We start from the raw sequence: 13,411 nt of genomic DNA, 5'->3' as shown, positions 1-13,411 counted from the left end.
ATAAGTGCTTGGCCTTATTGTCATGCGCTCAAAAGCCCGATTGGGCTTATTATCAGGGGATGTCTTATTTTGGGGGAAACAGGGTATGTGCTTTAAAAAAAAGTCCATTACAATGGAATGCAGCTCTAGTAACATAAGTCTGCACTTTTTAGTTTATTGACCACCAGAGACAAAACAGTGTATAAACAGACTAAATAGTTATGTTCCAATACATTTTCCAAAAGCCAGCAGAACAGGAATTAGAATGAGACTTTGGATACAGAATTAAGCTGAAAAATAGATCAAGTTTATTGGTTTTTCCCTACCAAGGTTTAGAAAGCAATGGGAATTGAAAAGATCTGTGAAATGGAAATGGTACTCATTTCTTATCTGTCTTTCTATTTGTAGGTATTCTGTGGATCGGCATACTGATATGGACAGAATATTCAACATTGATTCTGGAAATGGATCAATATTTACTTCCAAACCTCTCGACCGAGAAATGTTATTGTGGCATAACATTACAGTAATAGCTGCTGAAATCAGTAAGTTGCCTGTAAACACACATACACACACACACACCATTGCTCTAACAAGTGCAGCGTTTTAGCCAAGCATGGCTGAAAAGAAGTCAGGTCTATATGCTTTGGTTGCTTGCCGTTAGTTAAAGACATAAACCTAAAAGAGCTTATTTATTTTTTCTCATCTTTCCCTTGGCTATAATTTATGAAGAGGCAACTGAATGCCTGAACAGAAAGAAAATGGAGAGGCTCCTCATTTCATTTTATTTCATATCAAACAAGCCAGAAGAATTCTTCTGGTTATTGACTATCAGTCAGCAGTTGCTGATTTGCAAAGAGGTTATATAGATTAAAAAGATACAGATATATCATGTCAGGGAGGAGAATGAAATTCTGTATGTTTTTCATTCCTGGGAATTTCAGGCCAAAACCAATTGACCAAAATGAAAGAATAAAATTTAAAAGCCACTTACTTCTGCCGAAAGCCTGTCAACTTAATTAGGATCAGAATTAATTAGGAGAAATAAAAACCAGCTCATCACTCTTAAATCCATTTATGCCATAGTTGTTATTGATGGGACTAACTTTCAGGTAGATATGCTTCAAGAGCTAGCGTCAGGGCAATTAGATTGCAGTGAAAGCAAAATGCATGTTTTGTCGTCTTTGAAAATGTCAGCCACGTGTATCATCCTTCACTGTGTCCAGTTTTGTCCAAGCAAAGGTGATGGAGGAAGGAGTGATATTTCACTCCTTCAATTGATAATGGCAATTTAATCAATCAATCAGAATAGAGCTGGAAGGGACCTTGGAGGTGTTCTAGTCCACCCCCTGCTCAAGCAGGAGAACCTATACCAGTGATGGCTAACCTTTTTGCCATTGCGTGCCAGGAGTGGGGGGAGCGCGTGGGGGTCGCATGTGTGTGTCCACACCAATAATTCTATGCACCCCGCCCCTATGCTTGTGTGCATGACACCCCCCGCTCCTGGCATGTGATGGCCCAATGGGCCTGTTTTTCTCTCTCCCCAGGCTCCAGAGCCTTTCTAGGAGTCTGGGGAGGGCAAAAACTGCCATAGGTTCACCATCCCGGGCCTATACCATTTCAGATAGGTGGCTATCCAGTCTTTTCTTTAAAACTTCCAGTGATGAAGCACCTACAACTTCTGAAGGCAAGCTGTTCTACTGGTTAATTGTCCTCACTGTTAATCTCCTTAATTCCAGGTTGCTTCTCTCCTTGTTTAGTTTCCATCCATTGTTTCTAGTCTTGCCTTCTGGTGCTTTGGAAAATAGATTGACCCCCTCTTCTTTGTGGCAGCCCCTCTAATACTGGAATATTGCTATCATGTCACCCCTAGTCCTTCTTTTCTTTAGACTGGCCATACCCAATTCCTGCAACCGTTCTTGATATGTTTTTGTCTCCAGGCTCTTAATTATCTTGTTTGCTCTTCTTTGCACTTTTTCCAAAGTGCAAAGAATGGATATATTCCATTATATCTTTTTTTGTAATGAGGTGACCAACCTGGATGCAGTATTCCAGATGTGGTCTTACTCAGTGGTGGGTTTCAAAAAATCTTAACACCGGTTCTGTGGGTGTGGCTTGGTGGGCGTGGCATGGTTTGGTGGGCATGGTTTGGTGGGCGCGGCAGGGGAAGGATACTGTAAAATCTCCATTCCCACCCGATCAGCTGGGACTTGGGAGGCAGCTGAGGCAGGACCAGTCAGAATTTTTACTACCAGTTCTCCGAACTACTCAAAATTTCCACTATCAGTTCTCCAGAACCTGCTGAAACCAACCTCTGGTCTTACTAAAGATTAATAAAGCGGTACTAATATATCACATGATTTTGATTCTAGGCCTCTGTTTATACAACCAAGAATTATATTAGCTTTTTTGGTGGCTGCTGCACACTGATGGCTCATGTTTAAGTGATCGTCCACTAGGACTCCAAGGTCCCTCTCAGTTACTGTTTTTGAGCCAGGTTTCACCTAATCTGTAGGTGTACTATTGGTTTTTTCTTGCCTAGATATAAAACCTTCCTTTTCTCCACATTAAATTTCATGCTGTTGAATAGGATCCACTATTCAAGTCTGTCTTTTTGAATCCTGAGACTGTCTTCTGGGGTGTTGGCTATTCCTGCCAGCTTAGTGTCATCTGCAAATTTGATGAGTTCCCCTTTTATTCCCTCATCTAAGTAGTTTATGAACATATTGAAGAGCACATTTGATGAAAAGCAGAGCCTTGTGGTACATTAAAGAGTAACATATTCATTACTGCACAATTATAAGTTTCCATGGTTCATAGGATCAGAACAACTGAAGATAAATGTGAAATAAATTAAACCATCTTCTTTTTCCTATATAATATAAAGCTATTATATCTGGGCTACAAAATTCTAGAGGATGATGAGATGACAGTAAACAAAGATGTCTTTATCTCTTTATTTGCTACTATTGCCCTTTCCCCCAGATTTTATAGCTCAGATACGGTATGCCCATTAAAGGTAACTACACATAAAAGATACTCTTCACTTACAAATAATAACAATCATACATAGCAATAGTATTAAGACCCACTGTAATAATTAATATGGGTAGTAAGGAGTAAATTCCAGTATATTTCTTTTCTCCACAAAATCCCTTTTGCTTCCCAACTGCCTCTTCCTACTATGTATTTCTCTGTGAGGAGCACTTCATAATAAAGTACTTAAATGAAGCCAGTATGATAGTTGAATTCTATGCAATAAGTATTTCTACATTTTAGGTGAAATTACTATGAATTGCAATTGAAAATATCTACAGAGTACCAGGATGTCATATTCAATTTTATCTATTAAAAATGTGAATTGGGGCAAGAGCTGTGGTGGCACAGTGGTTAGTGCAGGCTAATTCTGCCCGCAGCCAAGAGTTCGAACCTGACCAGTTCAAGGTTGACTCAGCCTTCCATCCTTCTGAGGTGGGTAAAATGAGGACGCAAATTGTTGGGGGGCAATATGCTGACTCTGTAAACTGCTTAGAGGGGGCTGCAAACAATGGTGGGATTCAGCCAGTTCTCACCACTTCGGGAGAACCGGTTGTTAACTTTCTGAACAGTTTGGCAAAATGGTTGTTGAAAGAAATCATTAGGGCAGAGAACCAGTTGTTAAATTACTTGAATCCCACCACTGGCTGTAAAGCACTATGAAGCGGTATATAAGTCTAAATGCTATTGTGATTGTGATTGCTATTGATAAGGTGAATAAGAAAACAGAGCTAAAGTTAGGAAACTTGTCTTTAAGAGGCACTGTGGCTTCCAGGAAAACTCATTTCCAACAGGACTTCTGTTAAGATACAGATAGGTTATAAGTCTGAAACTAAAAATAAAGAAAACTGATATGGAAATGGAAAGCTAAAATTTCATTATAGTAAAGTGGACCAAAGCATTTCAGATTGCCTATGATGAAGAGAAAAGATTAACCTGCCCACTATAAAGTGAATATTATATCAATGCTTCCTTTGAAGTTCACCCTTGGAAAAAGAGTTGCAAGCAACAGCATGTCAGATCTCTGTTTATGTTACCACAGATAAGAAAAATAAAAGCAGGTAAAGTTTGTCTTTCAATTTTACTCAAATCAAAATGAAAATTCTAATAGTAAATCCTCCCCCACTTGCTCCCTTTCCTTAAACCCTTGGTGATCACTGACTCACATTCCCACTTGATCTGTTTATATTAATCAACCACATATGTTCAAATAGTAGCATCTCAAGAATTACAAGAAGAGCTCTTCTTTAATATTGTAATTTTTTTTCCTTTCTTTCATTTTTTATTTGTAGTAGTAGCAACAGAAGTAATATAGATGAGGGGAAGATAGTGTGAAAAAGACTCCTATGGATTTGTGGCGATCTCTTTGGTGACATTATATCAGAGAATTATACAGATGGAAGGGAAAGGGAAATCATAAGATGGAATTTGAACCAGTCATATTATTATAAAGAATGAGGCAGCTATCTCAAGGAGCAGATGGAAAGGAGAGGAGATAGGCCAAGCCTTAACCACTCTCATTCTTCGAAGGACAGGATTGTATGCCATGTCACACTTAGGTGCAGTAAATAACATACTATCCATTCATCTGCTAGTCTATTCTGCTTCTGTTATTCCTCAGACAATAAATTGTCAGTCCTGGGTAGTAAAAGAATGTTATCACTCATTGCTTGAATTCACTTCACGAATGTCTTGCGCCCTGAAAAAGCAAAAAACAAACAAACAAACCCACAAACAAGCAAACCTCTTTGTCCTCCTGTTAAAATACCTTCCCTTTGTGTTATTACAGACAACCCAAAAGAAAGCAGCCAAGTCCCAGTATTTATTAAAGTCCTGGATGTGAATGACAACGCTCCAGAGTTTGTCATGTTTTATGAGACCTTCGTCTGTGAAAATGCAAAAGCTGAGCAGGTTAGCAGTTTGTGTTTTAAAAGAAATAAATATCTGGTGTTTTGTGCCTTTTGTGTTGCAAGGAGCTGTCAGCAATGGTAAATGAAATCAACTCATCATTTCTTGAACCAGACTGTAACTGGCATTTTGCATGGTTTAGATGGCTCTTTCTAGCACTTTGTTTCACTATCTGCCATTCTGCCCTTCGTCTGTTCCTTTTGACAGAAAATTCTCTTCCTTTGGATAAACCAGTGGTGAGTATGTATAGAGAATCTGCAGCCTTAATAGGGCAAATATCACCAGATCCAAACTCTGGTTATTCAACAATCCAAACAACCAGTTAGTATTATTTTATGTGTAATCTTCTATTTGATTCATAAAGCAGAGACTGGCAAAAACATTATAATTCAAGTCCTAACCAAGGATATACTGGTGGTCTTCAACTTATGACCACAATTGAACCCAAAATTTCTGTTGTTAAGTGAGACATTTGTTAAGTGAGATTTGCCCCATTTTATGATCTTTCTTGCCACAGTTGTTAAGTGAATCACTGCAGTTGACAAGTTAGTAACCTGGTTGTTAAGTGAATCTGGCTTGACTTTGCTTGTCAGAAGGTCACAAAAGAACACATCAGTGGTGGGTTTCAAATTTTTTTATTACCGGTTCTGTGGGTGTGGCTTGTTGGGCGTGGTATGGCTTGTTGGGCGTGGCTTGGTGGACGTGGCAGAGGAAGGATATTGTAAAATCTCCATTTCCTCCCAATCAGCTGGGACTCAGGAGGCAGAGAATAGATGGGGGCGGGGCCAGTTAGAACTTTTACTACCGGTTCTCCAAACTGCTCAAAATTTCCGCTACCGGTTCTCCAGAACTGGTCAGAACCTGCTGAAACCCACCTCTGGAGCACATGATCTTGGGGCATAGCAATGAACCAGTTGCCAAGCATCTGAAATTTTTATCACATTATTGTGATATTATGGGGATGCCGCAAAAGTCGTAAGTATGAAAAACGGCCATAAGTCACTTTTTTCATTGCTGTGGAACTTTGAACGGTCACTAAATGAACTGTTGTAAGTTGAGGACTACCTGTGGACAATTCTAAGGAGGGTATTTTTTGTGTGTGTACCATAAGGATGTTCAGATCTGATAAATTCAATATTTCCAAATATCGAGGGAATCTTTTAGGTATTGGTGCCAGCCAGGTCTCCAATTGTGATTGGTGTTACAATGGAGGTTTTTTCCCCCATAAGTGTTCAATTTATGGAAAATCTACAAGTCCTTTTATTTTGCAGTGAGGGAGGGAATGTTTTTCCTCAATCCTACTTTTATGATGTGGTGTGTGTGTGTGTGTGTGTGTGTGTGTGTATGTATGCATGCACAAACACACGTGCGTGTGCATAATATTTTCAGAGAAATAAACATATAACAAGAGCCAGACTGGTGTAGTGTTTAAGGCATAAAGCTAGTAACTGAAAACCATTCTATTCTGGCCTTAGGAACAATGCCAGCCAGGTGACCTTGAGCCAGTCTCTGTCTCTCAGCCCTATGACACAAGCAATGGCAAACCACTTCTGAAAAAATCCTTACTAAGAAAATTAAGGAACTAGTCCAGGCAGTCTCTGAGCATCATACATGATTGAATGGAAGAAAAAGAGACATAGCCTGAGACAGATATGTTAATCTCTGACCTTCAGTGATGCCTGAAACATGCGAATATGTTGGGGGATTAATAAATCTCTCTCTAATTACAATACCAATACAAAAGCAACAGTAAAAGCCTTTTTCCCCATCCAAGTTCCCAGTTTTCATGGGGAAAGTGTTCTATTCAGAGGAAAGATTAGTATACAATAAAAAAAAATATCTTATCCACCGCTATTTGTTATCTTGTTTGTTATTATTAATTGATTGCTTTCAGCCTATTTATTATTTCTGATGAATAAAAACAAGGTGTAGATATTGGTCTGTGTGCCATAAGTAAAGATAAAATGACAATATTTTTTACTTTTCTAGCTCATCCAGACTCTCAGTGCAGTTGACAAAGATGATGCTTTTGGTGGGCACAAATTCTCATTCACTTTGGCCCCAGAAGTAGCCAGTAGCTCCAATTTCACCCTTCACGACAACAAAGGTATCCTTGGGTTTTGTTTTTGTTTTTTATTGCATACTTTCTCTCTTTCTTATTTGGCTTTGACATTCAGAAAGAACTCATTCCTTACCACATTTTTTTTTTCTATTTTACTCTGACACGAGTGATTTATTTTTTATTTTATTTTTTTTTAATATTTTTTATTAAACAGTTTTTTAAAAAACAAACAAACAAAAACAGATATTTACATCTTCTTCTTTTTAACATCTTCACTCAGTAATCCATATTTATACATTTTCTCTTTCTTATATCTTTTATACATATATTTCTAGTATATCATATATATACCATTATAATATATTCTTTTAATCTAAATATTTTATTTACATTTAACATAAACAGGTACCTAATTTCCTTTCCACAATTAAAACTTCCCATTCCTTACCACATTTTTACATTCTTTTTTTTTTTCAGATAATACAGCTGGAATCTTCACAAAGAAAATGAGATATAACCGTCATGAAATGAATATATACCTCCTACCAGTGATAATCTCAGACAATGAGTATCCAGTTCAGAGTAGCACAGAGACGGTGACAATTCGAGTGTGTGCCTGTGACCAAAGAGGCAAAATGCTGTCCTGTAATGCTGAAGCACTGATCCACCCAACTGGCCTTAGCACAGGCGCATTGATCGCAATTCTCCTTTGTATAATTATATTGTTAGGTAAAGGACTTTGCATGAACTCAAGGGCTATGGGGAGTAGGATGGAGAACATAAATTGTGCTAAGGAACAAAGGAAGCATATTACACATGAATATAACTATGACAAATTATTAGTAGAGTCATCTTTTAGTATAGATAGAATTAGCCCATGATGCATTTTTTACTTTCTGTGTCTTCTGAGAATTCATCAATAGTGATACCCAATACATTGATTGTGATAAAGAGAAAACCTCTATTTCAGTTTCAGCTATCTCCATACTCATGCCATCTTTCCTATTTCTACACATCAATCAAATATCGCAAATTTATTTTGCTGACTTGTTAGTTACAGTGGGTTTGCTATCTAATCAACAAACTCAAGTACATATCCTCTATAAACAGTTCAGAATTATTAATCCTAAATATGTTCTGCAGTTATAATTATGGAGGAACTCACATGGATCAATTCAAATACATATAATTTAAAGTTCACCCACTAAGAAGCTGTGGGCATACTAATTCCTTAAATGCAGCTGCCACAAATATCCTTCTACTTCCAATCAGGACATTATTATTCCTATCATTCCCCAGCTTGATAGAGGTATTGCTGGGTTGAAATGCTAACCAACATGACAAGAAAACTATGCTCTCATAATTTTTGCTGTATCTATTTCTGATCTTTCTTTACCTCTGCTTAAAGTCAGCTAATCATACAACAACAGCAAAATGCTGTCAGGACATGTTTGGTAGATGCAGGTGGGAAAGGTTCATCAACTGGAATTCTAAAGTGTTTTCAAAAAATTCACCAATTCATGAGATGATCTGTAGCTCAATGATTGAACTGTGGATGCTCTCTGAGCTTAGTTGCCTGTTTGCAGATATTTCATTATCCAACTAGATAACTTCATTTGTGAGAATGAGTGTGGGGTTTTCTACCTATTTGGATATAAAATCTTGTCTTGCCAGTTTTGGGGAAGAGGGTGTCTTCTTGACAGTTTCTTGATTTTTCCCCTATAACTCTATAATCTAGGAATCAATAAATTATGTTGTCAGGATGGGGCTTAAAATAATAATTATTGGCATTGTGGTGCTATAGCCTGCAGTGGAATGCAATTAATAGCTGATACCATCTTTCTCTTCTCCTTTGATCCGCAATACAATATTAATGCCAGGTAGTTAACCAAAAACAGCAAAAATAATTAAACTACAAATTCTATTTTTAAGAGTAACAAAGCAGATGATTTGATCATTCATTTGCTTTTGGTTATATATTTTATTTTCAATCTTAGTAGACCCAGCTTTAATGCTAAGAATTGCTGAAGAGCCAGAAGAAAAGCAACATCTCAGCTTTGCTTTTAACATGTTTCTTTTTACCATTAAGAAGACCTATTCTACAAGTTCACATTAAAATGAAGAAAAAAAAAACCAGCTTGAGAACTGAGAACACAATTATATTTTGAGCTGAATTACTTAGTACTTTGCACAAATTCAATTTGCATATTTATTTCTTTGAATGAAATCTCATTTCTGGTGATATTAGAGTACCAGACTAAAAATAAATTTAAAAATGCAAATTAGCTCTGTATTTTTACACTGGTTGGTAAAGTATTAGACGATATATAGAGCACAAATGACTGGACTGATACAGAATTTATATGGCACAGAGATTAACATTTTGATCAAAGGATGAGATAAGTTGTTAAGGCTATGCAACTTTTGCATGATCCTTTCCATATCTTCCCATTTCCAAACAGTTATTTTAGGGATACCTTATTTGTATATTCAACACCATAGGGTTTTCCCATGTGATCTGCATTTAAGAGGAAAAAACTATTCCTGAGAAGTTCTGCTAGCCAAAAACGACAATTCTAGGTTGGATGGATAAGCAGTCTCATTTGTGTAAGACTCTCTATTTTTCTTCATTTATGATTTGAAGACTAAGCTAAGGGACTCAGTAGAGTTGTCTTCCTTGAGGATCTTCTGAAAATCATGGAGTAGCTCCGTTAACAACGTGAATATTTTTGTAAGATTTTTGTAAGAAGATGATAATTTCATGATTTCCATCAATAAGAAAACTAGTATTTTTATTTCCACAGTCAAGTATTTTAGTGAAGTTGGGAAAAGAATGGGGCAGTCAGCTTGAGACTATAGCTAAATGTCTATTTTTATTTTATGCCAATCATCTTTGAATTTGGAATTTAGTGAGAATTATCTAATAAATATTCCAAACTAAATTATTTGGATTAGTTATTCTTTAAACTAAAAGAAACTAAGTTTAAATTAAAGCGAGAAAGACCTTATTAAGAGTATATTGAGAACTTTGGTAGTTGTGTGTTTGAAGCTTTATTTATGCCAGCACTCACATTCAAATATTGTAATTCCTGAAATGGTTGGAGGTAAGTCCACATTTTAAACCAGGGGTTCCCAAACCCCGGTCTGTGGACCAGCATTGGGCCACAGCATGCGAGAAACCAGGCCGTGCAAACAAGCCAAGCCTATTCGTGGGATGCAGGCAGCTTCTGAAATCACACCCCCTCTGGTACCTCTCTCCATGGAACCAGTCCCTGGTGCCCAAAAGGTTGGGGGCTACTCGGGGAGAAATGCTCCCAGTTTGGCCTGGTTTGGCCGAACCGGTAGCGATGGCGGCTGGTGGTTGAGAGAACTGGTAGCGATGGCGGCACGAGGCTCCACCCTCCCGCCTGGTTGTCGGCATGTGCACTTCCGAACTGGTTGGGAAGGTAAGTAGATTTCACCCCTGGGGCTACTATTTTAAACCACCAGTTCTAAATAATAGTTCCTAATTTTTCATACTTAGATTTTGGCAGTTGGCCATTTGAGAGCCAAATCTGAGCTCCCAATTTTTTAAGTGTCAAAAAGAAAATATAGCACCAGAGGCAACTAGAAAAATACTCAAATTGCCTATTTTTAAATAACATAGATTAAAGAATTATAATATACTTCAATAAATGTTTTAAAGGAAGACATTTTTAAAGTGTTACTATACCTTTTTTCCTTGTATAATATTGATACTGTCTCACTTTAAAAAAATCCTTAGAGAACAAAATTCAAATAATTTCAGCAGTTCATCATCAACATTTGATGTAACTGAATTTTCTTGTTCTTTTGTCTTGCCTCAAAATAATCACTTCTGTGATTTTAAAAGGATTGCACTGTTGCAACAGGAAACCAAACTGAAATTCATCTACATTTTAGCTTGAACCCTGCATTTCACCAAACCTTTCTTGTACTTAACAACTCCTAAAAGGATGAGTTCCAAAGTGAGAATGAGTTATGGATTGTACTATTTTGCAGATCTTCTTGCAAAAGAAAACAAAACAAGTTCCAAAGAATACAAATTTCATGGTAGCTTGCTTTCGTTTTAATTAGCTGGAGAATTAATGTCCCTCTCAATTCAGCCGACTTTGCTCAATTTATTTATTTATTTCTTCTTACCAGTTACTGTGGTGCTGTTTGCAGCTCTGAGACGGCAAAGGAAGAAAGAGCCTTTGATCATCTCTAAAGAGGACATCCGAGATAACATTGTCAGTTACAATGATGAAGGCGGCGGAGAGGAAGACACTCAAGCCTTTGATATTGGCACGCTGCGAAATCCTGAAGCCATAGAGGACAATAAATTGCGCCGAGACATTGTGCCAGAAACGCTGTTCATGCCACGCCGGACTCCAGTGGTACGAGACAACACTGATGTCAGAGATTTTATTAGCCAAAGGTTAAAGGAGAATGATACAGATCCAACTGCACCCCCTTATGACTCATTAGCTACATATGCATATGAAGGCAGTGGCTCAGTGGCTAACTCTCTTAGCTCTTTAGAGTCGGTGACCACAGATGGAGACCAGGACTATGATTACCTCAGTGACTGGGGGCCTCGTTTTAGGAAGTTGGCCGATATGTATGGTGGTGAAGACAGTGATAAAGACTCCTAATAATGTTGCCTTTTCCTTTTTCAAGAAACAGCAGTGAAATGTGTGATGTCGCTACTTCTTTCTATATATCAACCATTCTCGGAAAGGGTTCTCTAAACCTATCGGTTTGAATTGTTTCTTGACTGCAGTCTTTGTGGATCTGATGTCATTCCCACTGTAATTTCAGCTTCCAAGAGAGGAAGAAACCCCACCAAACCTTTGTTATTTTTTCAATCGCGTTTTTATTTAGGCAGTTCAACGGCCAAACGGCAAAGCAATTGAGGGAGAACTTCCCCCCCCAAACAGAAATGGAATACTAGTTTTAATATGTTTCTGCTAATTTTGTAAATGGGATTACCTTAATGTTATAGCTCACCAAATAACCTATATTTTAATTATTCACCCAAGACACATTTTTATGCAAATTATATATATTGAACACCCTATTTTAAGGAAATGATATGGCTTATATATTATAGGAAAAGAGTATAGGTCTTTTAAAAGCTACAAGGGAGCTGTAAATTGTTCTCACTTGTTCAGTGGCATTTGAAGTTAAGATGGCACCAAACAAGGGGGTTTATGGCCAATCCAAGCCTTGAAGTTGTGCCATCACAGAATTCCCATGATAACTTGATTGCAATTTGGGCACTTGATTGCATTTACAGTTGTTGCAGCATCCCATAATCATTTGCAACCTTCACTCTAGCTTCCCACAAGCAAAATCAATAGGGAAGCCAGCAGTAAATTGCAAGTCATGATCACATAACATCTGGTTTAACGACCATGTGGGATTCATTTAACAACGGCAATTGGAAGTGCTGGAACTGCCACTGTTAAGTTAGCCTGGTCAATGTGGTAATTGGCTTTACAACTGCATCACTTAACGATGGGCTTGTTGGTTCCAGCTACCATCATTAAGTGACAACTACCTGTAAGATACTTTTTAAGTAATTCAATGGTCTTTTGAATGCTAGGGTTAATTTTGAATTGGTCACTTTCCTCAAACTATCAAAACATAATAATAATGGACAATCAAAAGTGAGAAGAAATGAGAGATATGTTTGTGTATATATGTGCCTGGTAAGTGGTCCTAGCCAATTCAGTATGTGGGTTACAGTAATGTAGTGCAAGAGATATTCTATTTCTGGAAAGTAGTCTATTAGGTAAGATAATGTATAGAGATTGTAACAGTGTGTATCAAGGAAGCAGAGTATTGCTGAAAATACATGTATGGATTTCAAGTAAACCAACTTAATAATAATAAGAGTAGAATAATTGAAATCAATGAATTTCAAGTTAGAAATATCTAATTAATTCCCACTGATTTAAGTCACTCTATTTTAAGCAGGACAGAGTCTGGATCCAATCTATAATATATGAAGAGGGTTTCTACTCTGTATTTTGTGAGTTCAATTCATATTAATTATTTCTCAATACCAACTCATATCAGCAAAAAACAAAGGCTGTTATGTTCTCTTTATCACTCCCCACTTGCTCAGCTGGTGGATTGCTATTATTTCTACCTCCTCCTCCTTAACAAAATACTCTGGTACTAGTGCCTAGGATTAAGCCGACAGCAGGTACTATATTGTGCAGCAAGGAAAAAACATGGGAGAAATAAGGAACTAGTACTACAGTAGTGCCTGGCTAAGCAAGCAGCAGGAAATTGCATTTGATACAACTTGCAATAATAATTCAGTTGAACACTGGTTCATGCTGCTAAACCACTGCTGAGCAAAGGGTTTCAGCCACACCAATTAACAAGAATTTGCATTGGCCATGAGGTGCATGA

General features: G+C 37.5%; 1 protein-coding gene across 2 annotated transcripts in view; it reads left to right on the top strand.

Moving 5' to 3' along the window:
- Positions 1 to 11,640, top strand: part of LOC139316026 (cadherin-6) — an 80,610-nt gene extending 68,970 nt beyond the window's left edge. For both annotated transcript variants that reach the window (XM_070942573.1, XM_070942572.1), the window contains 5 exons: positions 388 to 524; positions 4,805 to 4,926; positions 6,913 to 7,030; positions 7,463 to 7,714; positions 11,150 to 11,640. In XM_070942573.1, the coding sequence (XP_070798674.1) occupies positions 388 to 524; positions 4,805 to 4,926; positions 6,913 to 7,030; positions 7,463 to 7,714; positions 11,150 to 11,640 (1,120 nt within the window). The remainder of the gene's footprint in view (positions 1 to 387; positions 525 to 4,804; positions 4,927 to 6,912; positions 7,031 to 7,462; positions 7,715 to 11,149) is intronic.
- Positions 11,641 to 13,411: the final 1,771 nt, after the last annotated feature.

This window comes from Pituophis catenifer, unplaced genomic scaffold (genome assembly GCF_029215685.1).
Source record: "Pituophis catenifer annectens isolate HBS135680 unplaced genomic scaffold, rPitCat1.0.hap2 SCAF_3, whole genome shotgun sequence".
NCBI lineage: Eukaryota > Metazoa > Chordata > Lepidosauria > Squamata > Colubridae > Pituophis > Pituophis catenifer.
This window is presented reverse-complemented; position numbering and strand designations above follow the sequence as displayed.